Here is a 25,782-nt window from a genome sequence, read left to right on the forward strand (position 1 = left end):
TTAGGTCCTTTCAGCTTCATAAATTCCTTTTTTCTATCTGATTTTTTTGCAGGTAATTGATTTTGTTTCTCAGCTTCTACTGAATTGACAGTTAGGGTATTGAAAGGGTTTTGCTTCATGATGATGATCTTGTAGGTGTGGTTTATCTTATAAGTTGTACTTTAGATGCTTGAGCTGTAAATGTTGAAATTTATCCGACATTTCATGCAAGAAATTGTTGTTGTTTACATTTTGTTGTGCATGAAATAATTGTTAAATTTGCAAGATGTGCAAATTTAAAAATCTCAGTGCAATGAGTCAGTCGGACCCATCGTCTCAGTACCATTGGTACAGATTCAATGTTTGACCCAGTCGAAGTGTGACCTTTTATTCATGCATATCTCCATTTATTTTAAAATTTCCAGTACAGTATTATTTTTTTTCCTTGTAGGATGAACTAGAGATAGAAGGAAATATATTGAGTGCTGGGAAATCTATCAATGACACCTCAATTAATTTCGTGAATAAAACAGTCGAAAAAATAATAACACAAGTACACAGTACCAAGTATCTAGCAACATCTAGCAGATTGTAATGGTTTATGATGCCACAAATGCTGCTTTTTTTTTTTTTTTTTTTTTTACAGATAATTGCAATTTCAGGCATTTTTAATGTTCATAAATTCGTCAACTAATGTAAAAAACATGCAGATGATTTTCTTCAAGGCAAATGACTTGGGTCATTCTGTTTTGATAAAAGATTGCTATCACAAGAACTTATCTAAACGATATTCCATAGAGAAATTTAACTAAAAGTATCATAATTATACTTAGAGCATCTCCAATCCCGCAATTGAAATTAATTGCTAAATTAGTAATTATGAAAATTTTAAAAATTAAGCAATTCACTCTGCATTGGTGCAATCAACCAAACAATTGAGAATTAAACATTTGATCAATAAGAATTAAACATTTGGCCAACTCATCTTTAGAAAATGATTTCTTATTAAGCAATTATTTCCAACAATTGCTAAATAAGCAATAGCCATACAACCCAGCAATTACAAAAACAATTGACACATCAGGATAAACAATCCATAAGCAATCACTGTTGAAGATACTCTTAAAAGTTGTAATTTAGACACATCTTGTGTCCTTATAAATGAAAAAGTTTCATAGCTAAGAAATTGGAAAGAAAAAAAAAAGAACATAATTTTTATATAAGGAAAAGTGAAGAAATTGTTTTTATAGAACTTGCTCTTTCTCTGATTGGTTCGCAAGCGAAGAAATTAAAACCCAGTGGTTAAGAAATAAAGATTGAATTAGTTTCTATTAATATCAAGACAACTGTGTTTAGGGTCTCCTTTTTTATTATTCGGCTGCTCATTTCTTCTCTATTTGCTGAGCCGATTGGCTGCGTCCTTTTTCAGCAATTTTTTGTGTTTTCTAATTCATTTCAATCTCCTTTCTACTACAAAAAAAGTCATTATAATTCTTTTAAAAATGTGTAATCATTTTGGATACTTTTAGAGTCAAACACTAAGATTCTTGTTTGCTCTCATTATTGATTAATACATTATAAAAAAATCAAATAAATATTAATCACATCTATAGAAAGTAATCAAAATAATATTTCAATCCCGTTGCAACGCACGGGTACTTAACTAGTATATATAAAGTTGGAAGGATTGGGCACTGTTCATTGAAGTGGTGTCATCTTCTCAATCGTTGAAATTTGATCAACGGATTGTGATAGATTCAGATCCGTTAGAGTCACATGTGTTCTTCTTTCGTTAATTCTCGTCTTCTCCGTTCATTTCTTCAGCCCTTCGTTTCGCCTCCGCTTCCGTCTGACCTAAATCTGCGCCTCCGCCAGACCTAAACCCGCGCCTCCGCCTTTTGCCTAACCTAAACTTTTCCTCCTGCCCTCTCCTCTGTCCCTTCTCTTCTCTTCCGCCATCTCCTCTGTCTCGTCTCTTCTCTCCCGTCTCCGACCCGTCGCCAGTTGCTCCAACTTACGACGGCCTCTCTTTCCGTTTTTTTTTTTGCTAATATTCCAGCTAGAAGGGAGGAAAGCAGTCCCAGCGGTGCGTTCAAAATCAGGTTGGTAGATTTTCAAGATTTTTAGGTTTTCCAGAAATTAGATTCCTGCGTTTGGCATTGTAATTAGTTTTCTAGGTTTGTAGATTGTATGCTTTGAATCATATTTGTAAGTTTGAGCTAAAATTAGATTTGTACGTTTCTCAGAAATTTGATTTAAATGTTCGTTCATTCACATTCATAAAATAGATTTCTGGTTTGGGAGAAAATTGGCTCATCCCATTGTCATGTGTTATTGGGTTGAAATCTGAACCAGTTAACTTATTTGTTGAAAATTGAATGCCTTCTAAGGTTCACCTTTCTAACGCAACTCAATTGTGGGAGTGTTGTAGGCTCATGTGTCCTTTGCAAATCATGTCATTAGGAATATCCAATTCCTTCTCAATTTCACCTTTCTTGCATATCCTATCTATAAGATCGATGTAAGTCGAAGACATTAGGCTTGGGATTTAATTAAGAGTCAATTGTTGTTCATTGCACAATTAGAGCTATTGTATAGTTCTTGCCTGTAGCTACCAATCCAGTCACAAACCACTTGTCTGATGAAATGTTATAGCTTTATTGACAATATTTTCTTTTATTTTATCAAAAAAAATATGGCATGTCTTCATGCACCATGTTTCTAATAGATGGTGTTGTATATCCTTGATTAATCTTAGCTTTTTTGTTTTTTTCCTCTTTCTCTAGATAGTAGAGGTCGATATTTCTCAATCTATATTTGAAGAGCAAGGCAGACAAATATATGCTGACAAGCTTTTGCAGTTGCAGGTGAAATAATTTGTAACCATATAAAGGAAAAAGAAACCAAGTGATTATATTCTAAGTTCTCCATATTGTTATCTATTATTTAAACAGGCAGAAAGGAGGCTAGACGACGGACAACTGAGGTCCCTCTCAAGTGAAGAATTAGTAGCGAAATACTTACTAAAAGGGAGAGAGAATATTTCAGCCATAACAAGACAAATGTTAGCAGTTGATGAGATTTTGAAGTGTGAAAATTTGAAGGTGAATACAAATTGCTGTTGATCTGTGATCTAGAATAGTTATATGATGTTGAACACATTGATATTCATGGGATTCATATTATGAATTGTTAGAATTTTTTAGTAGGGTTGGATATCGATTCCTCTCCCGTGCGTTACACGTAGCACGAACCTGCTATGTGTTCCCGCTACCACCGCCTTCTTCGATTGGCCTATAGTTCTCTGTTGTCTCCCACTCCCTATCGGTCCTCCATAGCCAACCCATTTCTCTGATCCTAATCTGCAGAGAGGACGCAATTTCCACTGCCATTGGTCGCCGTCGCTGGTAAGAGTTACGGTATTACTCTCCTTACTCGAAACAGATGATTTCATTTTCCGCTAATTAAACACTGCATATAATTCTTGCTTATTTCAACATTGCATATTATTCCTCCCATTAAGTTAAAATTGCCCTCTTAAATTAATTGCAACTAAATGCGCTGGATGAAGTTCAAATTTCTTTGTTAAACTAATTGAAAATAAATCTGTTGTTAGTTTGCTCTTAATTGTTAAGTTTTGTTCAGGTCACACATTAAAAAAAAAATGGTTAGCTTAAATTTGCATATTGCAAAATTACAGCAGTTGGTACTGAAATAATAGGTTCCTGTTGGAATAACAGCTGATTTATTTTTTAATTATTTTGGGACATGGTGCCGCCGTCTCTCCCTCTCTCTCTCTCTCTCTCTCTCTCTCTCTCTTACTGTTCCTTTGCTTTGCTTTCCTCGTTGATTCTGTCGAATTTCTCGGTATGCATGCTCGTCTCCTTTAGTTGTTACCTTTTCTTTTCTTTTTTTCTTCTCATCTTTTTGTTTGTTTTGTTTACTACTTTAGTTGGCGTTTTTCGGCCGAGGGTTTTTATTTTTTTCTCATATTTTTTTCTTTACAGGATATTTTTTATCCGAGTGTTCTTAGCTGAGTTGAGTACTTAGAGTTACATCTGCTACTAGACGACTTCCTTCCTTTTTCCTTTGGAGAAAAGAAACATGGCAGCCAATATCCACTAAAAATCAGGTATCAATTCATATGCATCATCTATTTTTTATTGCTGTCAAACTTTCATTTTTGTTAATGAATAAAGGTTTTTTGGTTCTTTTTAACTTCAGGGAGCAATATTAGTTGGTGCCTAACTGGTTCAGTACCGGCAATCTGTTTTGGGATGCATGGCTATCATTATATACTTTTACTGTTACTGTTACTAAGCATCTTGAGTGCTGGGTTTTAAATTTACTGAGCATCTAGCAAGCTTATCATGTCTGAACTGGAATTAGTTAACAAAATGTTTAGTGACCTAGCATTACATCCAATTCTAATTCCATTTTGGAAATTATTTTCAGCTACAAATATTGGGTCATTGCAGATCAGACTTAATTTACTATTTCAATCTGCATAAATGATATAATATGTATATTGTATTATTGTTTGAATCTTAAATTTGGTTTGACCTCCAGGCTCTCTGACTTCTTCAGTGATACGCATCTTTAGTGCTGGGTTTTCAATTTTTCATAATTGGCCTCATCTCACATACAATTGTAAGTACTTAAAAAAATTATTAAATAATTTTAATTTTAGTTCTGCTTGTAGATACGGATACCAATTGTATGTTACTTGAATGGGAATCTAGCTAATATTGCATTTTAAAATTTTTTGAATGACAACAAATAGAATCAAATTTGAATTTTTAAATTTCCATAATGCACAATTATTTGTTAAACCGGTGGACATGATGCTATCCGTCTCCAATGGAAATACTGGCATTTGAGGGGAAGAAAGTCTCTGTATTGGAAAATTATTTTTGTATTGCTAGGATTACTGATGAAAAAATTAAATTCGGTGCTAACTTGTATGATTTTTAGATGGAATTGATTAAAATTATGAATGTTCTTTTCTTAATACTACGAAGCAAAACTAATTTGATTTTGTATTGTACTATATTTAGGCATTTTCTCTCTCATTATCCTCTCTCAGGCACTCACCAATTGCAGTTAGTTCACTCATGATTCCAACCCAAGAAGAAGCATCCTGATTCTAATCTTACAATGCTAGTACCAGTACCAGTACAACACCCCTTTGCCTGTTCTCATCCTCTCTTCTTCTCTACCACTCAATTTATTATTAAGAGAAGAAACCATCTTCATCTCCATCTCCTCCATGACAAATTCCCCTCTAAAATCAATTACACTTGCTCCCAATCTCAATTCCAGGTACCAACATTGCTCCCAATCCCATTGCTTAATTACACAACCAACACCAATCTTTTATTATTTCTGTGAATTTCTTTTTCAGGTCACTGCAATGGGGACCCACAATCATGGATTGGTAATTTGTGCCGACGATGAAAAGGAAGAGGAAATGAGATGTTTGTCAGTTGATTTGTGTTTGACTCGAGAACTCAGCCCTTGTCTCAGCATCAAAGAAGGCTATGCTAAATTAAAAGAAGCCATACGCCAAAGCCAGAAACTCCCCTTCACTGGTACCAATACCAGTGGGAGTGGTGTCATCCATTACCGGGTACTGGTACCACCGTCTGCTAAAGCCCTTGATTGGTTGTGCTCTCAGTCTCAGCATAGACATTTACCTATTTACCCTCATTTCTATTTCTCCTCTGATCAACCAAATAATTTCCTAAGACTCTCCTGTTTTGGTCATGCCATTTGCATCCATGGCTCTTGTGGCAAGCATAAAGGTTATCGTCTCTTGTCAAGGTCTCTCTCTCTCTCTCTCTCTCTCTCTCTCTCTCCAGATATTCAAATCTTGCTTGAATTATTCATTAAATTACTGGAAAACATATATTTTCTCCCCAGATATCTTTCACCTGACGCATTAACACAGGCTTATGGTTTCACTGGCCTTAATCTCTCCAAGGATATTTCACCACAAGGAGAAGACCCAAATTCATTTTATTTATTTATTCCCCAGGTAACAATTAATTAATAATTAAGAAACAGCTTTTCTTTCTTCTTCATTTATTCGTTTTATGTATTTATCCTTATTCCAGTTTGACCTCGATTAACTCCCAAAATACAAACTCAAATTGAGCTTCAATTGTTCCCAATCTAACCCAAACTAGGCTCAAATTTAGTCTTGCTTGTTCATTTGAACACCAAATAAGCTACATAATAAAGATATTTTGACCTTAAAACAGATAGAACTGAGAGAGCTTAATGGGTGCTCTGTGTTGGCTGCTACTCTAATTTGGGATGACTCATTTTCTTTATCATTTGAGAGCGCAGTTTATTTCTTTGAGTTGTCTCTTGACCAGGTATGCACTTGTAGCACTTGTTTAGTATCGTTTTGTTGTATTGTCTAGGTTATGATGTTACATTTCTTAAGGGATGATTTAACATTTTTTTTTTTTTTTGACATATCTAACAGATGGGGCATGATATTTCACAAACAAATTTTTATGAGAGAGAAAGATGGATGAGTTATAATTGTGCAAAAGAAAATGTCTTAGAGGGTGTCATTTCACATCTGGTATGTAAATTTGCTGCTTTAGAAGTGTCCATTTCCAAAGAAGATTTATTTTGAGCTTCTCTAAATAGTTAAATTAAATGAATATTTGGATGTAGGTGTGCTTGGATGGTGTAGTTCTTGCTGGAATAGATAATACAAGAGACAAATGTATGCAAAAGGTATCTTCTTTACTTTGGTAAGTTTCTCAATACTTCGTATATCTTGAATCTTATCTTTTGCATATTATCTCTTTATTTTGCTATATAAATAGCCTGAGAGGGCAGTAAAAGACAAATGTATACAAGAGATAGTTATAATTCATTCTCTCTCCTTATTTTTTTTCTACTCAGGAGGAGCTGCTGACCTGTGATGAGTACTATGTTTGTATTTCACCGACCTGCGCTTTTACTTTTAACATGGTAAAATTGTTTTAATCCCTTCCAGTTTATTCTTGTGTTACATGTATCATTTTAAAACTGAAAATATAATTTTCATGACACTATTTCTTTTTTCTTTCTTTCTTCTTATGCTAGTTTCACCATCTGAATCAAAGTGAATTCTCAATAAAAGAGTGTGCTAACATAAACATGGTATGGGCATCTCTTATAGTGGAGGAGCTTGTCAGGCTTGGTATTAATGTAATCTCTCTCTCTCTAAGTTCTACTGTATTATTATGAACTAGTCATGCACTGTAATTAGTGGTATTGAAGTGCTTTTGCAAGGTGTTGATTGTTTTTTTTTTTTGTATTTATTCTTCATTGTTTGCAATTTTGAAGTACTTTTGTATTGCACCTGGATCAAGGTCATCTCCACTAGCCATTCATGCAGCTCGCCATCCTTTGACAAACTGCATTTCGTGTTATGATGAAAGATCTCTCGCATTTCATGCACTGGGCTATGCACGCGGGTCCCAGAAGCCAGCTGTCGTCATCACTTCGTCAGGAACCGCCGTCTCTAATCTCCTTCCTGCAGTAATACTCTTCTTTATGTTATTATCATTATTTCACTTTTACCTGTTTATTAAACATGAGTAGTTTTTCTTTTTAACACTTGCTATTAATATTTTTTTACCTTAGAAGAGCCATTTTTGTTAACCTATTATCATATTTGTTACATCACTTGGGGTAGCTGTCATGATTGATTATTATAAATGGGTAACGTGTAGGTGGTGGAGGCAAGTCAGAATTTCATACCAGTTATGATACTAACTGCAGATCGACCGCCAGAGCTGCTTGAATGTGGGGCTAACCAGGCAATTGATCAGGTCTAAAATTATATCTAACACATTTATTTTGAACCTATTGGTTCAGTAAGGCACTGGGCTTGTTACTTTCATTCTAGTGTTAGTTGCCCGTACTTTCAATTTTTAGGCATCAATTTAATTTGGTCTGAAGAACCTTAATTTGCCAATTATTATCACGTTTGTACCAGAATGCCTCAGACCAGTCACAAAATATAATATGATGGTCTTGAAGTTAACAAAATTTTATGAATTTCTTCTCAGCTCAACCATTTTGGAAAGTTTGTAAGGCAATTTTGGAATCTCTCTCCACCTACTGATGAAATCTCTGCAAGAACAGTACTAACCACCATTGACTCATCTGTTTACCTTTCAACTAACAACCCTATGGGCCCAACTCACATAAACTGTCAGTTTCGGGAACCCCTTCATGATTCCCTGTTGACCTGGTCAACCCACTGTTTGACTGGCCTTGACCATTGGTTAAGTAACAAAAAACCCTATACCAAATACATAAATCCCCAAAACCTCTCCCTTTGTACCAATTCTGATACCCTACTGGAGGTCATTGAAATAATAAAGGAGACGAGCAAGGGTATTATGGTAATTGGTAGGCTGGTTAGTGAGGCTGATATATGGGCTGTGATACTCCTTGCAAGACAACTATCATGGCCAGTTGTGGCCGATGTGTTGTCCGGCTTAAGGGTTAGGAGGACATTTTTGTCATATTCAGATATATTTTTTATGGATTGTATGGATCATGCCTTGCTTTCAGACACTTTCAAGGACTGGGTGAAACCAGAAGTAGTTTTACAGGTAGCTTTTTTATATTATTTTTTTGTTTGGTCTCCTTTGTTCTTCTCTTTTGCCGGTAGCACGTGTTAAAGTTTACTTGTTTGAAACTGGATAAATCAAAACCTAAGAAATATCTATCAAAGATGGCTATTTGAACTTTAAAGATATATCTGTAGATTACTTCCTTATATACTGGTGTATACTTGATGACAGATTGGTGGCAGTCTGACTAGCAAAAGAATGAACCAGTTCCTCGAATCATGTGCACCTATTCCTTATATACTGGTAGACAGTCACCCATACCGACACGATCCTTCTCACATTGTCACTTATCGAATTCAGAGTTCTGTGTCTCAATTTGTGGCTATTATGTGTGAATTTCAATTTTCAAACAAGGTGAAAGAATGGAGCTGTCTATTGAAGGGAATCAATTCAGCGGTATGAAACTGGTATCTGAAGAGTTTTAATTTAATACCTCAAAATGTACCTAATCTCACCTTTTGTTTTCAGATAGAAACAGAGATCAGATTTCAAGTCCAGTGTGAAAGTGCACTGACTGAGCCATATGTAGCTCATGTGATTAGTGAAGTAGTTGCTAGTGGGGCCCATCCTGCATTGTTCGTAGGTAACAGCATGGTATTAAGGGACTTGGACATGTATGCCAAGGGCTCAGTAACCTCTACTACTGATAGCATTTATACCACAAATTACTTGCAACAAGGTCTTCATGGTATTCCAGTTGCAGGAAATAGAGGTGCAAGTGGTATTGATGGTTTGCTCAGTACAGCCATTGGATTCTCAATTGGCTCTGAAAAGAGGGTACCTTATTTCTTGTCTTTGGTCATTGGGTTTTACTTTGCTTAAAATAATATACTTTTAAACAAAATAATAGAAACCTCTTATGGTCAATTATATTAATTTCAGGTACTTTGCATGGTTGGTGATGTGTCTTTTCTTCATGATACAAATGGATTATCACTCCTTAACCAACGGTAAAATTCACAATTCATGATTCTAGGTCCTTATTTTTAATTGGTTTTTCTGACTTTGTATATTGTTTTTTTAGCGCAAGGAAGAAGCCTATAACATTAGTTGTGGTGAATAACCATGGCGGAGCCATTTTTAGTCTTCTACCTGTTGCAAAGGAAACCCGACCCGATATCTTGAACAAGTTTTTTTATACTTCCCATGACATCTCTCTCTCTCATCTCTGTTCAGCACACAAGTAAGTCTCGTCTTTTTTGTAACTTTGTTATTTCATAAGAGCACTTTGTCTTGCTTTATGGTTACCAAAAAAATAATTTAGGGCATTTATTCGTTTAACAAATATATTGCTTATATGTAAATTTGACAGTGTACTATTTTTATCATCAAGAAAAGAAGCTTTCAATAATTTCCCTCTTTTTTTTTTTCTTTTTTCTTTTCAGAGTGAAGCATGTATTGGTAAGGACAAAACAAGAACTTCAAATTGCTTTACAAAGATGCTTGTACGAATCGACTGACTCAGTAGTAGAAATTGCAAGCTCCATTCCTGAAAACGCCGAGTTTCATCGGTCTCAACCCTACCCGTCCTTATATTACCAAAATTCTATTATCTTTGATGTTTTTATTCTCTGATTTTCTTTTTTTCTTATTAAATATTCTTCCTTTTTGTATCTTTATGCAGCGTACTGAGGAACTCTGCTTCTGATGTAGCAAACAAAGCAATGGAATACATTTTGTGGGCCCCTCAATATGAAGGAAACTGCATGCCTATCTGTAGGATCCTGAAGGCAGAATATACATCATTTAGGTACTCATTTATTATCTTAATAAGTAAATAGTACCAAAATCAAAACATGCGCATAGGCACAAGCACAAGCACACAATTGAAAATACTATTCACCAATATTAGATGGTACTTTCACAACTTTTGGTTCACTTTGCTTTTTCTATTTTATGATATTATAGAATGAAACTATCTACAATGCCAACTTCAGGAGAAATAAATGAAGATGAAAATTTATTAAGAGAGGGACTTATATTGAAAGTAACACTAGATGATGGCACTACAGGATTTGGTGAGGTTCGTTAAAATTTTCTGTTTTCTATGAGATTGGTACCAGTAATTTATATGTTAAGTCCTGGCTATGGCACTGGTAAATAAAATAATGGTTTTGTTAGATTCTTTCATTTGAAATGCCAACAAAAAGAAAGAAAATTAAGAGACACAACTATCTTGTAACAGTACTAGTAAGTCTTGGCACCGGCCATCATATTTTACTAAATGACTTACATTTACCTATATTTTTTTCTTCCAGTATATATGAAATTAATTAGTTTTTTCTTCTAAAATTTTGAATTATCTGAGCAGATCATGCCAATTGAAATACATGAAGAGAGTTTTTCAGATGCTGAATTACAAGTTCGGTTTTTGATACAACTTATGAATGGATGTAAGATCGATTCACTTCTTCCTTTGTTGAATGGCTCTTTCTCACACTGGATTTGGAGAAACCTTGGTATACCAGTGAGTATAACACTTATTCATGTTTCTAATATGTGCCTTTTTTCTATCTGTACACATAACCTTTGAAATAACTTCCACTTGCATGAAGTTCATCAAATTATAAAAATAAAAATGTAGTAGTCAACACTGGTAAAATTCAGTAGCCATATATTTTTGGAGATTGGTATGTACTGGCATGATTCCAGTGCAGGCTGTGAAGGACCAGTACTATAGCAGGAGATTTTTTTTTTTAGTTTAGAAGAATACAACTATTAATTGGTAAATATAACGAAAGTAGTGCTCATCTGTAATGTGTATGACAATATATTTTTTTCTTTTTACTTCTTTTTTTTCGAAATCTTCTGACAGCCGTCTTCAATATTCCCAAGTGTGAGATGTGGCTTAGAGATGGCGATTTTAAATGCACTAGCTGCTCAACGAAAAAGTAACCTATCTGATCTTTTATTGGGAATTAACAATAGACTAGAACTAAAAGAAGGTAATTCCAAGAATGAAAAGAGCATTGAGATTTGTGCACTTGTGGATTGTGATGGTTCTCCATCTGAGGTGGCATATGTTGTTTCGGAGCTAGTAGAGGAAGGTTTCTCCACTGTAAAACTCAAGGTGCTAATTTATATTCATTATTAGTATTGTAAGTGTGACCTTTGGTTTTCTTTAAATACACTTCATGGTCCCTTTATTTCTTTTTATTAGGGTTTTTTTAAATGGAAATTTAACTTTTCAGTAAACACCCGAATAATTCTTTAAAGAAAATGAAAAATCCTTACATGATTTGCTGGGATAAACAATAAGATTTCAAATTTGTTAATAGTAATTATATCTGACTAAAATTTTATAGTAATTAATAGTAGTAGAAATATGAATGTAGGTAGCACGTAGGAGAACTCCTATTGAAGATGCCATGGTTATTCAGAAAATACGTGAGACAGTTGGATATAGCATAAATATACGTGTGGATGCAAATAGGAGGTGGAGCTATGCAGAAGCCATGCAATTTTCTTTTGCTGTAAAAGAGTATAATTTACAATATGTCGAGGTGTGACCTACTGTCAATCTCACCTTCCAAATTTTTCTTTTAGAATTTTTATCTCACATTTCCTTTTAATTAATGATTAATAGTTGGTGTCTAATTCCATCAAATTCAATGCCATAAATGTCTGTGAAGTTTATTACAAAAGATATTAGTTAAATATACCAGTACATAGACCTGAAACTGGTAGATATCAGTTTCATAAAAGGACATTAATTGAAGTATTGAACATAAATAAACATATAAACATATAAACATGACATGAGTTAACCTAATGTTCTTTGTACAATTTCAGGAACCTATAAAAGCAGAAGAGAATATCATAAAATTTTGTGAAGAAAGTGGCTTGCCTGTTGCACTAGATGAAGCCCTAGATGCTATTAAAGGAGATTTTGTAAATCATCTCCAAAAATATGCACATCCCGGAATAGCAGCTATAGTAAGCATTTTTTTGTTTCAACTTTTCATTTCCTTGTTCTAATTCTAAAAAGTAACTTCATTGTTATTGGAAGTAAAAAACCCTTGGGGACTTTAGTTAAAATTTCAAACTGTATATGGTGTCAAGAATTACTCATTAAATACATGTAATTTGCATGCATGTATATAGGTTATCAAGCCAAGCCGAGTCGGTGGTTTTGAAAACACAGCACTGATTGCAAAGTGGGCTTTCCTACACAACAAAATGGCAATTGTTAGTAGTGCATACGAAAGTAGCTTAAGTTTATCTATGTATGTTCAATTTTCATATTTTCTTCATATACAATATGAAAATGTATGCAAAACAAGAAATAAACACTTTCATGATGGATTTGCTCATGGGCTGGGTACATATAAATGGATCAAGGAAGATATAATAGATCAAGGGTTGATAAATAATGTACTAAAAGTTGGTGGAAAAATGAGGGCTTCAGTGAAAGATGCTCAAAATATAATTGAGAGGTTTTCTTGGGGTTCCAAGAGATTATTATCTAGATTTTGCAAAAATGAAGAGATCGGGTGCTATTCTGTAAAAATTGATGAAGGTGGTTTGTCTTCCTGTTTTAGAGTTAAAGAAGCTGGCTTGCATACAAATGTAAGAAATTTTCTTATACCTTCTTTTTATGAAGTCACTTAATTACTGTTGTACTGTCATGAGATATTCACTTAATTACTGTTATACCCTCATTAATTTAAGATTAGTTGGTCAGTAATGTATCCAACTTGCAAAATGTTGTTCAACTGTCCCTAAATTTAAGACCCAATCTCTTAATAAATTGATTAAAACTATCCAAGTAATTAAGTACTGGTCATATGCAGAAAAACGCAGTCATATTTCTTCATGGATTTCTCGGTACGAGTGAAGATTGGGCCCCCATAATGAAATCTCTCTCCAATGATGCACGCACGATTTCTGTTGACCTACCTGGGCACGGCAAATCACAGGTCCATGCAAAACAAGAATGCACCATCTCAGTCAAAACAATCTCAGAGTTGTTACTAAAATTGATTAATGAAATCTCTACTGAAGAACAAAGGGTTGTTCTTGTTGGTTACTCAATGGGTGCAAGAATTGCATTGCACATGGCTCTAAACAGTGACAAGGTATCTCATTTTTTTTTTATTGAAAAAAAAGGAAGAGTTGACTTGCAACCTTTAAAATCCTTAAAATATCATATGCAGATCAAAGGAGCTGTTATAATATCAGGAAGCCCAGGGTTGAAACAAGAATCAAATAGAAAGATACGTCAAGCAATCGACAAATCAAGGGCTAAGTTGCTTATATCACATGGTTTGCACAATTTTGTAGAAACTTGGTATTCAACCAAGTTATGGTCAAGGTACCACTCAAGCTGGAGATTTTTAAAAATTAACTTAATATGTATCTTGGTGATTCTGAGTTGATGAAGAGATAATTTATTAATTCCATATAATTTCAGCCTAAGAGAGCACCCACATTTTGATAGACTTCTCCAGAGTCGTACCCAGCATGACCATGTCGAATCTCTGGCGAAGGTTTTACACGATTCAAGTGTAGCAAATCAAAGGTACCCTATCAGATTTGATTCGTTATATACCATTTCTATTGCAAGCTTATGACTTTTGTATTACAGTACCAGTATTTAAGTGAATGTGAACTGGTACATATTCAGGTCTCTTTGGGATGATTTGAAAGATTGCAAGAAGCCCCTTGTTTTCATAGCTGGTGAAAAGGATTCAAAATTCGTAAATATATCATACCAGATGCATAATGAAATGGAGCGTTTGTGTGAGGTGTTTATAGTTCCAGATTGTGGCCATGCTGTACATTTTGAGAACCCTCTCCCATTAATACACGCAATTAGAAGCTTTTTAGCAAAATTGAATTGAATTGAGTTGAAAATGGGTTCATGCACTTTGCAAAGAAAACAAGTTCATGTACTTTGAACCCATTAAATTAATTAAATAAATATAAAGGAGTGTAATTTGTTTAGAGGAGTTGAATCTCAAACTGGTTGATTTGAATGTTTTCTTTTTTACTATGACAGAGTATAAAGTATTGCTTCTGTTGTAATTTTGGTTTATATTTTGTCATTTATATATTATAGTTAGGAGATACATTGAATTATTCGAGGTCGATTGTTGTGTATCTTCGTGCTCACACATGAGCCTTGATCTTATCTTATAGTTGGGGTTTTATTTATATTCCTCAAAAGTTCCAATATTACATATTTATCTCTCCAAAATCAATAATTACATATTTATTTTTAAAAATTGTAGAAACTCACATATTTGTTCAATCTAACTCTATAACATTTGAAAGAACTCCAAAAATAATTAAATAATATTTTTCTTAAACTTTAAAATTAATTAATAATATATTGACGATTATGCTCCTTCGTTTCCGTTTTTTTATTACATCTGAATTTTCTTCTCTCTAAGACGTCAAACCTCCTGTCTCTTTCTCTAAACGAAGATGGAAAAATTAAAGTAGTGAGGGGTGACAGAAATTTATGAGAGAGGAGGCGACGAGGGAAAACAGAGAAATCTATGATTTGGCACATTTGAAGAGAGGCGGGAAATTTGGCGCTTTAAAGAGAAGAGAACTCAGGCAGACTAAAAAAAACACGAATGGTATAATGGTCAACATATTCTTAATTAATAATGTAAAATAAATTTTAAAGTTTAAAAAATATTATTTAATTATTTTTTGAGATATTTGATATGTTATAGAGTTAGATTGGACAAATATGTGAGTTTGTACAATTTCAAAGATAAATATGTAATTATTAATTTTGGAGGGTTAAATACGTAATATTGAAATTTTTGAGGGAAATACATGAAATTCCCCCTATGTTATATTATAATTCCTAGAAACTTGCAGATTTATACGGACTGAGAGCGGACACACTTCTCAAAAAGCATCCACTATTCCATCCAAAAAATAATCTTTAATGACGTGGGCCTGTGGTTGACTGCCAAGTGGCAATTTTTTTTTTCTATTTTACCCTCTACTCCGGGTTTCTAAAAGCACGCTGATATCTCACTTTTAAAACTTGAGAGAAAAAATTTCACATCTTTTACAAAAAAAATTTAGATGTGTAGAAAATCGTATGATCTAAAAATTCTAAATTATTCAAAGCAGTGACTTTTTATATATTGGCAAAGATAATACTCTGTGTGTGTGGGAGGTGTGCGAGGAAGGTTGTAGGTTCAAAATTGAGATTAAAGAATTTTTTATGGATATTAAATAGTTAGAGGCTTGATCTCCAACTTGTCATATTGTTCAGGGTTGGACCTACAACTGTCATCATCTTCTTCTGGATTTTGAGTTTTAGTAGAGATCTATCGGTCCTAACCAATTTTGCCCCCCTCTAGATGCTCGATTTGTAATTCGGGTTTTAGGGTTAAAATTCAAATAAATTTGTTCAAATTTGATTGGTAATTAGAAGTACAAATTAGAGCATCATAAATTACAAGTCAAAATAATGGAAAGTATAAGTTAAAGCATTATTTTTTTATCGAGTAACCAATTAGTTAATAGATTTAAACTCGATTAGCTATTTAAACCCGATTTGATATTATTTTGCCCCCCTGACGAAAATCCTGGATCCACCCTTAATATTGTTGCCATACCTCACTCATATCTCTACATCCAAAATTTCTGTCAGGGTAGGGCACTAATCGGGTTCAAACCTTATTGGGTACACAATTGCAACTCAATCTCTAAACTATGTTTATTATAAAATCTGTTATAATCATAAAATCGATTGACACAACGTTGAAATATTTTTCCTATGTTAATTAAAAATTTGTTTAGTACAATTCAGAGTGGGACTGTTCTTAGCCAATTAGCAAATCAAAGACAAAACTTAGATAAAAATTTAACCAAAATATAAGTAATAAATAATAAAAGACACAAAAAGTTCGGCTTACCCATCTCCTTAGAATTGTAATAATAGGTCCCACTGTCAGACATTTATTGTTCTCTTTCATTCTATTTACGAAATAGAGTATAGCAGATCCGAAAAAATGAAATACACAAAATTGACCAAAACTCAAAAGGAATCGGTTCAAGAATTGAACTAACTTGGATCAGGGGTATGCACTACATCGAACCAAAGTAGGTACATTGAACAATTAGTATTGGATCGAAATAAAAAATTCAAATTTAGAAGTAAATACTTGCCTACCCCAATTTATATGTGGATCCGCCAGTGTCTATATCCTTATCTCTATTTTTAAAAATACAGATACTCATTCAAACAACTAAATATAATCTGAGTATTAAAATGTGTTTGGAGATCAAAATTTATATTATTTGAATTTTCTTTACTAATCCACATTATGCGTAGTACTATGGCCTCACTCCTTAAAAAAATAATCATATTCTGGAAGTACTACGCGTTCAATGAGAACTGTCGAGTGATGAGCTCACCTAATTAATTATATAAAGAAATTCAGGAGTTGCATGGAAATATTGGCCAGTAAAATAAAAATAATATAACTTCAATCCCAACGAGAGCCGATGAAGGGGGCTCGGATCCCCTAAAGTAACTCAAAATATGAGTTTGCATCCGAACCGTACAATGAACCTTTAACATTTGTGTGAGCAGATCAGACGGTTCGGATCGATACTAAAAAATAGGGTTACATTAGAGAAGCCGAATTCCAGTGAAAGGGGGACAGAGACACAGAGACAAAACAAAATTACCATTTTTAGTTTCTGATTTTTGCACCTTTGACCTTTGACTGACTATTAATTTAATAATTTGTAACAGAATAACAACAAGAAGCTCTGTTCCTTTTATTTTTTATTATTTCATTATTTTTGTACCAAACCAATTAACCAACTCATAAAGACCAAACCCTTCTCCTTCTAGCCACCTTAATTTCTCTTTCTCATTCCTTAAAAGGCAAAAGGAGAGGTATCTAAAACCTTTAAACCCTAAACTAAACTGAACCCCTTTCCTTTTTATTATTTATTTCACAAAAGTTGATGTCATGGAAATTTACTCTACTACCTTACTATTTTCCCTCTCTCTACTTGTTTTTCTGGATTCGTCTCTTGCTCTGCTCAATCCTGGTAATTCCCTACTAATTTATTGAAGTTATTTATTGATTACTCTTTAGTTGTTCTGTTCTGTTCTGTTATATTAATTTTCTTTCTTTTATATGCAGCAGTCAATCTTCCAGCCAACAGTAATGAAGATACTGACAACAAATTGGTAAGTTACATCTCCAATGCTTTCTAATTAGACTTTTTCTGGATTCAAACATTGCTTAAAAATGCATTTCCAAGTTCAATAGAAGATAGAAAAATATGATTGTATGATTTTATTTTATTTTATTTTACAGAAACCTCAGTACGAGATCACATATGGCGGCGGCAGCATCACAGGAAGAAGATGGTTGAGAGAAATGAGCAATGTAAAATATGAAGGCATGGAAAAGTTGTCAAGAAATCATGGTGCAAACCCGAATTTTTCCCGACCAACTGTTCTTCCGATTCACGCAAAACTACCACAAGATTCAGCCACAGAAATATTCACTCTAATCAACAAGGACTACAAACCGAGCGGGCAACGCCGACGGCCAATTCACAATTAATTAGAGATAATAACACAAACCCTAGTTTTGAATTTTTGATCCCTAATTTAGTAACTGTTAGTCGTTAGACCTCACTTGCTCTCTCATCCTATAATATTTTGTAAATAATGTTGAAAGTTTCTTTAGTTCTACTTCTAGCCAGTGGATCTAACAAGTTCATTTTTATTTTTCATGTAAGTAAATGTGGTTTAGATGGATAGCTAGTGGAATTAGTTATGCTTCATCTTATTACAAGTGGGCTGGATTTATTTAGTCCTTTTAATTTGATTTTGGGCCCAATAAATTAGGCCCATTTAAACTACAGGAATCTCACTGATTTGAATGTACATGAACAATTTGTATTAAACAAACAAAATCCAGTCAGTCCATTATACATAAAATGAAACAGCTCCATATCATTTTTCTCTACAACCCTTGCACAAACAAATAAAAATGCAAAACAACTATTTACCTTTAGCTAACATAACCTCTCTCTCTCTCTAACCTGCCCTTGCACCAAATAACATAGCAGGATATTGGAACAAAAAAACAAAAAATAATTCTAGACATATTTCAACATAGCATTTTGAACATACGTATTGAATATATATGATCTCTCATAAGCAGCTGAATTTATTTCAAAAACTGCAACAAAATAAACTTGATCTCCATCCACGGTGCTTCCTGTATCTCCTTTGGTCGGCCTTTGCCATTTTTATCGGACTGCTGTTCCACTCATTCTGCATTCTGCGCATTATTTAGCATGCAAATTCAGCATAATAACATCAAAACAACAATTGAAAAAGATACTGAAATCAGTATATATTTTCCTTGTTTTCTTACTGGTATCATGGTTGATATTTTGCAGGAATATATACCGAAATGCCCTTATATTATTTTATATGTACAAAGAAATAAAATTCTTACATGGGGAAGGCAAAAGACCGAGCACTTGTTGTACTACTATCAGAACGAATGGATAGGCTACCAGAATAAGCTATACGTGCCGAGTTATTACCCGGTAACTCCATTTGCGGTATGTTCAATTCCCCGCAATGCTGGGAAAATGACGTGCGAGAGGTGATCTTTGGTCCATCAAAATTATGGCCATTCTCTGCTTCTGCGTGGCATGATGGCATGGATCTCGATGTGTCCAACATCTCTTCTGTACCATTCATTTCAGTGCCTGACAGCACAGGCGGTGAAGCGGGATGTTCTTCAGTAATTTCATCAGAAGAGACATCAACTTTGCTGCTCTTAACGGGTTCACTGGCATCAGACCCGGTCGTCACTGTTGCTTCAGGGGAATGCTTCTCTATACTCTGTATTTGTAATGATGAATTTTAAACAAAACAATTAGTAAACAAAAAACAGACTAATTAAATGAAAGTGATTGATTTGTTGTTATATTATTACTTGTCTTTTATTTTAAAAAAAATTATACCTGAACAGCTGATTTCTTTTCATCGATTTTTTTGAGGTGAAGGTCAGCTGATTTTTTATCTTCAGAAAAGAAAAGTTCTTTCAAGCTTATAGTTTTTTCATTAAAATCTCTCCAATTACAACCTCCTTTTCATCTGGTACCGAACTATGATCCTGCACGGTCTTCAAAGCAATCTCCTCGCCTTCTTCTGTTATACTTGAGGTAATCATCTCATTTTCTTCAATTTTAATTGGAGAAACTTTTGCACCTTCATCTATGCAAACATCCTTAATTATGTTCTCGCTTATAACCACTTTGTCGGGGCATGTGATTTCGGTAATGGCTTTGTCATCATAAATGGCTTTATCTTCTTCAAGGTCATTTTCGTCATTTGTGGATGGAACTTGAATAGTCTCCGAACTTCAAATCACAATATTTACTTTAAATTGGTAACGGTACAATGTGCAAACTTAAATTGGTAATGCAGTACGTTTGCACTATTCCTATTTTGTCTCCTTTTGTCCTATTTATTATCAATTTCTCATCCATCTCTCTATGTACACTGTACACTATGTCACTATGTCACTATGTCACTATGTGCCGTGGGACAGCTACACGGGTTGGACACCCACAAAAGAAATTATGAGCACTTTATTCAAGGAGTACAACTCTTCTCTTTTATATATTGCACCATTATGGCCTCTGAACTAATATTAAGGCGCAATCAATACTCTCTTCCTTTACAGTGGATACTGGATACATATACACCTCCAAAAATAGTCTAGTCTCATCATGTCATGTGGTAATGTTACCTTAACTGTAGTGTGCATGTAAGTAAACACAAAAGCAATTTCTGAAATTCACAACTAATCAATCAACACATGCATGTAAAAATAAGTATTTTTTTTTAAATGAAGAGAAAAATGCAACTCACACTAGCACGAAGAAGGGAAACGGAGTTGCCGTGATGCTGCCCCTTAGCAATATGTGCCATCTCCTGCATTGGCCCACCATTTGAAAGAATATCCCACTCGCTACGCAGACGCTCATCACGCAAGAAATCAAACAGGCGTTGCGGTGCCACTGGAACCCAAACTGACGTGGCGGCACTGAGCACAACGCCAGGTGGCTCCCCAGGCTCATCCATGCTCTGACGTGTCATCACCTTCACATCCTCACCCACGTTGCCGGCCCCCACTAACTTGCTCCATTTGTGTGCCGATGATGCACACACTCCCGCACAAGTTGTCTGTCATTCTCTGCGCCAGTTTCAGCATGCTTCTCCTTCCACTTGCAGTGATTGCTACAAAATCATTACTTAAATTATTTCATTTACATTCTTCATTTCAGTCAGTTTTTCTTCTCTTTTCTTCAGAACAAAACTGCACTAACATTACATTTTATGCTATATGTATACAAGTGCAATGAAAGAAATTGTCTGCCTTTAACTTTTAGGTAATTCAATTATTTTTAACGCAGTTTTATACTGGACTGGCGCTGGAGTGTGGCGAGCCAGCGGTGCGCACCAAGGGCAAGACCAGAGCGGAGTATGGGGCGGTAAAGCTGGTGCACAGCCGCTTCCTCATACTCTGCATGCTCAACCCACGTGACCTGTTACACCAATACAAATGCAAAAAAAAAAAAAAACAAGTCGTCTGTTAGCTCATTAATGCACTCACATGCCTCTGCTCCTTTCCAGTGTTTTTAGTGTTCTCCCCCCCTGTAACCTGTAGGGCTGTACCAAACACAATACAGGCTAGATAGACTATACCATACATTAAGTTGTACAGAGTTCCTGCTGGTCCACTGTAGTAGATACCTTGTGCCCCAGCACATCATAACCAGTTACAACCGAGTGCGTATCCTATGAGATATCTCAACTTTTGTGTGACCGACGTGTCCGGTGCCTATTCAGGAGTGATGTAGGGGGGTCAGTATTATGTGTGCTTTGAAATTCGTGCAGAACGTATTTAAACAGTTGGGATTTTCCATAAAGTCACGCAAAGTTTGAGATATCTCAGAGGATACGAATTCGTTACAACCAGCCAAAATTATTTACCACATGGTGGGTTAGACTATTGATTATGCAAGGGACAAGTACTTACTATAGTGTAAATATTGTAAATTATCTTTGCATAACAGGCAAAAGATTAGACCAAGTTAATGTGTATTTGGGACAACTTCAATCAGTTTTTCAAAAAAAATGCTAAACAAATGCAAGTGGGGAAGGTGAGGTATGCAGATCTCAACGAATTTTTAGACAAATTAATTAAGTGGTATAGACAAGTAGCTAACTCCCTAGGGGAGAGTAGAAGAAGCATCTAATACCCATTTTCCAATTAAACAAAGCAATTAAAAAACACTTTGGAATATGTATGGATCTACACAAATCATAGAAAAATGCATAACATATCTCTTCTCTCTATGAATAGATGAGACCATGTGATTCTGACAGGATCGTGGCCTCGTGACCCGTAATTAACTTGTTAGAAAACAGTGGTTTAGCCTTTGACTTATGTACGTGCACCATTACGTTGCATGGTAATCATTATAATAAACTAATTAACAACATAAATAACTAGCCAATAAAATAGAGTTTCACAGTCTTAGTTAGTGGGAAGAGAGTGGTGTAAGTGAATGAATACCTTGCAATAGCCATTTGGCAAGTCTTGCACCAAACAGCCAGAAGGAAGCCTACGGCATTTCATATTGTCGGCTAATGCCGATGAATTCTCTCTGATTCCATCAATAGAAGCATCTACAATAGCCCAGCATCCCTCTGCTAATTGCTTGCAGAACCGCAGAAAGTTTACATCCCGAATTGGAACTAATGGAGATAGCACTTGTAATTCAGCACGCATCTGACATAAATTAATTGCAAAACAAAAGTGTGAACAAATATGATCAAATGTAGCTATATATGTGTGTCTCAAAACAAGTAAATAACTTGCAAGTTGCAATGCACCATTTCTGCTCCCTCCCATGCCGCTAGAAAGAACTTCAGTAGTTGTAGCACTTGCAATCACGCAAGAGAACATTTCAGACCATCGAGCCTACACTTCAAATTAATCATATGCATGTTAATTACTTGTAAGTAAAAATTAATCTAAGCATTGATCAATCACAAGTTCAACACTGAAACTTATATACAAGTAGCTAGAAATTAAGAATATAATATAATGTGATGAGAGAGAACAATTAACGCACCGAGTCCATGAGCGTCTCAACAAGCGCCATGCTATTAATGATCACAACACCTGTCTCCCTTGTAGCCTCAGACATGAACCCAACCGGTTTAACTCCAATACATCTGTTGAAACCGCGTAGATACTCCTCATAGTTAAGTGTTTCCTTGCCGCCTTCCAAGCAAGGGATCCACAATGGCTCCTCCATTTGTGCCATCTTGACCAACTCGTCAGTAGCCGCAAGTGCTAGTTCCAAAAGCATAGATCTCTCCAATGACTTATCAACACCACCTCTAGCTGGGGTAATAACAGTACCAAGAGGACTAGACGCATTGTTCGGGTAATCATTCAAAGCTGGTAGAGACGTTGCAAAGCCATTTGTACCGACAGCTAGATCCAAAGAAGAGTTTGGCATGGGGAGGGCAAGAGGTGCACCGGACATTGAAGAAATAGGTTTGCCAAGTAGTTTACCAGCTAAGGCACAGACACGAGTAAGCACTTCTTTTAACCTTGCATTCTCCATTCTTAGATGTTGCTCTTCTAGAGAGATCTCGCCGAGCATAGCGGGCCCACCGCAGTGATTGCATAAAGGATTTCTCATTGCTTCTCTGATCGACATGTTCTCAGCACGCAACTTGTCATTGTCTTGCCTCAGTAGAGTATTTTCATGCCGCTCCATCTGTGTCTGTTCGTTGAAATTAATTAATAATAATTCATTCATTGAATCAGTAATCAGTGAATGTATGAAGATTAAATGTAATGGTTGATTTACCTTCATCTGAGTACGGCGATTCTGGAACCAGAACTTGACCTGACGGTTCTCTAAGCAAAGGCGTTTGCTGAGTTCGGCACGCTGCTTCTCGTCAGGATGAGGGCACTCCTTGAACAATCTGAATTCAGTGAGAGAATGGAATGGAATTAATAAATAAGAAGGAAAAGGATGATTGATTGAAGAGGTAAAGTAAAGTAGAGTTACGCTTCAAGTTCTTGGATCTGATGGGGAGTGTGGCGGTGGTATCTCTTCTTCCTTTTGCGAGGGTTTCCAGAAGGGGGTTCAAGGTCATCAGCAGACAAGCCGTCCAAGTGATCACTTCCGGATCTACTGTCGATCTCATCTAATTCTTTAGTTGCTACTACTCCGGGAACAGCAGTACCATTTCCATCTCTCTGCGCCTCCATGTTTGTTTGCTAAACCAAAAAACAAAAACAAAGAGGATAAAGAAATGAATAAAAAGGGCACGGAAGGAAGGGAAGAGATTGAATAGATTGAATAGATTTAGAGTTAGTTACCAAGGCGAGAGAAAGGGCAGGAGAGGTGAAGAGAGGTTTGCCACCGCCACCGTAAGGGAGCATGGCGCCGTCGAATAGGCTTCCAAAAGTACTCATCCTGAACCCCTCCAAAGCGGAGCAGGAGCAGCGGAGAGAGAGAGAAAAAAAGGCTCCCCTCTCTTAAAAATGAATGGAGGATAGAATTTCACTCAGTACCTCTACTCTACCGCCATGCATTATATATCCAAGGTGCCGATTTTTTTAAAAATACCCAACTAATAAATAAATTAAATAAAAATGTCCAGGTTTCAACCGAAATTTTAAAAATACCCCCCCCCCGCAGAAAATATTTGCGCTCTGGAATTTTTATTCCCGCCCGTAGATAATATCTGCGCTCTGACCTTGTAATTACAGATCCGCTGCACGGATCTTAAAGCAAATGCGCGGCCCGGAATTATTGTTTGGAAGCGCAGAAATTATCTGCGCTCCAACCTTTAAATTTTTTTTTTTTTTTTGGCGCATTTTTTTGTTATAAATAGACTCTTAGACAGAAAGAGGCAGAAGGAGAAAGAGGAAAGAGAGGAGAAGAAGAGAGGAAAGGAGAAGAAGAGGGAGGAGGAAGAGAAGAACTGTTCAGCTGCTAAATCAGGTTTTTTTACGTATTGTTGTTTACTGGTTATTTACTGTGGATGTACGTATTTACTGTTCATTTACTGTGCACATACGTATTTACTGTTCGTTTACTAATCATTTACTATTCATTTACTGTGCATATACGTATTTACTGTTCATTTACTGTGCACATACGTATTTACTGTTCGTTACTATTCATTACTGTTCATTTACTGTGCATATACGTATTTACTGTTCATATACCGTGCACATACGTATTTACTGTTCATGTACTTTTCATATACGTATTTACTGTTCATTTCCTGTGCACATACGTTTTTACTGTTCATATACGTATTTACTGTTCATTTACTATTCATTACTGTGCATATACGTATTTACTGTTCATTTGAAATCAGTAAACTTACAAAATATTTCCTTCTCCGAATGTAGTTTATTGGCCATGCCTATTGCAATTTCAATACATTTTGGAGGGAAATTCATTTTTGACCAGAATGGGGCACGTTACTCCAAACCTCCAGTAAATACGTATTGGGTTGATGAAAATTTCTCATTTGAGCAGTTGCAATCGCTTATTTATGAAGTGAGCGGCTACAATAGGAATCGTTGGGAATTACAGATTCAAGCCCGAATGGTCCATGCAGGAAGGTATGTCAGAATCGCATTGGGTGATGACGGGGCATTGAGAGGCCTGATCGCGCAGGTTGTGCGGTCCGGTGGATTATTGGAAGTTTTTGCATGCAGAATTCGCGGAGAGTCAGTGGCTGGGAGTTCAGGCCAAGCTTCGGTTGCAGAAAATGATCAACCAAATTATGAACCACACACTCCTTTTATCTCAATGCCAGTAGCAGAACCGGAAGCAGAAATATACCATAATTCACCTCAATCTCCACCTTTTGTCCCACCACGAGTACAATCTCCACCTTTTATCTCACCTATATCCATGCATGGAGGTCCTTCATCCTTACCTGAGCCTGAACCAAGTCCTGACCCCAGACCGGCACCAGTACATGAAGATCCAAACGAGTCAGAATTTGAATTTATGAACGAGGTACCGGAGGAAAATCTGCAAACTGGGGATGAATGGGGGGAAGGAGACT

The 25,782-nt window shown here is 35.5% G+C and overlaps 2 protein-coding genes across 8 annotated transcripts; one reads left to right on the forward strand and one right to left on the reverse strand.

Moving 5' to 3' along the window:
- Positions 1-1,787: 1,787 nt before the first annotated feature.
- On the forward strand, positions 1,788-14,716 carry LOC144561824 (protein PHYLLO, chloroplastic-like). Of its 3 annotated transcripts, XM_078310922.1 has the most exons (33): positions 1,788-2,081; positions 2,766-2,846; positions 2,934-3,083; positions 3,176-3,386; positions 3,987-4,111; positions 4,549-4,629; positions 5,066-5,301; positions 5,384-5,802; positions 5,902-6,016; positions 6,243-6,359; positions 6,473-6,574; positions 6,670-6,732; positions 6,904-6,972; positions 7,087-7,191; positions 7,330-7,524; positions 7,719-7,817; positions 8,058-8,609; positions 8,802-9,026; positions 9,099-9,407; positions 9,513-9,580; positions 9,655-9,813; positions 10,016-10,141; positions 10,255-10,380; positions 10,539-10,653; positions 10,942-11,097; positions 11,446-11,700; positions 11,966-12,133; positions 12,423-12,566; positions 12,735-13,199; positions 13,424-13,708; positions 13,787-13,944; positions 14,044-14,151; positions 14,257-14,716. In XM_078310922.1, the coding sequence occupies exons 7-33, from the start codon at positions 5,137-5,139 to the stop codon at positions 14,471-14,473; spliced, it is 5,085 nt and encodes a 1,694-aa protein (XP_078167048.1). In that variant the 5' UTR covers positions 1,788-2,081; positions 2,766-2,846; positions 2,934-3,083; positions 3,176-3,386; positions 3,987-4,111; positions 4,549-4,629; positions 5,066-5,136; the 3' UTR covers positions 14,474-14,716. The 3 variants fall into 3 exon arrangements, with proteins under 3 accessions (XP_078167048.1, XP_078167050.1, XP_078167049.1); XM_078310924.1 differs by lacking the exons at positions 1,788-2,081; positions 2,766-2,846; positions 2,934-3,083; ... (2 more) ...; positions 4,549-4,629; positions 5,066-5,301 and having other exon boundaries at positions 5,411-5,802; positions 6,670-6,749; positions 10,016-10,156; XM_078310923.1 differs by lacking the exons at positions 1,788-2,081; positions 2,766-2,846; positions 2,934-3,083; ... (2 more) ...; positions 4,549-4,629; positions 5,066-5,301 and having other exon boundaries at positions 5,665-5,802; positions 5,930-6,016; positions 10,016-10,156.
- Positions 14,717-18,517: 3,801 nt separating this feature from the next.
- On the reverse strand, positions 18,518-24,301 carry LOC144562267 (homeobox-leucine zipper protein ROC5-like). Of its 5 annotated transcripts, XM_078311458.1 has the most exons (11): positions 24,071-24,301; positions 23,757-23,968; positions 23,553-23,670; positions 22,803-23,465; positions 22,547-22,648; positions 22,241-22,456; positions 21,083-21,206; positions 20,530-20,898; positions 19,617-20,015; positions 19,100-19,494; positions 18,518-18,919 (listed from the first exon to the last, which is right to left on the reverse strand). In XM_078311458.1, the coding sequence occupies exons 1-8, from the start codon at positions 24,164-24,166 to the stop codon at positions 20,771-20,773; spliced, it is 1,659 nt and encodes a 552-aa protein (XP_078167584.1). In that variant the 5' UTR covers positions 24,167-24,301; the 3' UTR covers positions 18,518-18,919; positions 19,100-19,494; positions 19,617-20,015; positions 20,530-20,770. The 5 variants fall into 5 exon arrangements, with proteins under 5 accessions (XP_078167584.1, XP_078167585.1, XP_078167582.1 ...); XM_078311459.1 differs by lacking the exon at positions 21,083-21,206; XM_078311456.1 differs by having other exon boundaries at positions 19,617-19,869; positions 22,241-22,648; positions 24,071-24,255.
- Positions 24,302-25,782: the final 1,481 nt, after the last annotated feature.

This window comes from Carex rostrata, chromosome 11 (assembly GCF_964058835.1).
Source record: "Carex rostrata chromosome 11, lpCarRost1.2, whole genome shotgun sequence".
In the NCBI taxonomy this organism is placed as follows: domain Eukaryota; kingdom Viridiplantae; phylum Streptophyta; class Magnoliopsida; order Poales; family Cyperaceae; genus Carex; species Carex rostrata.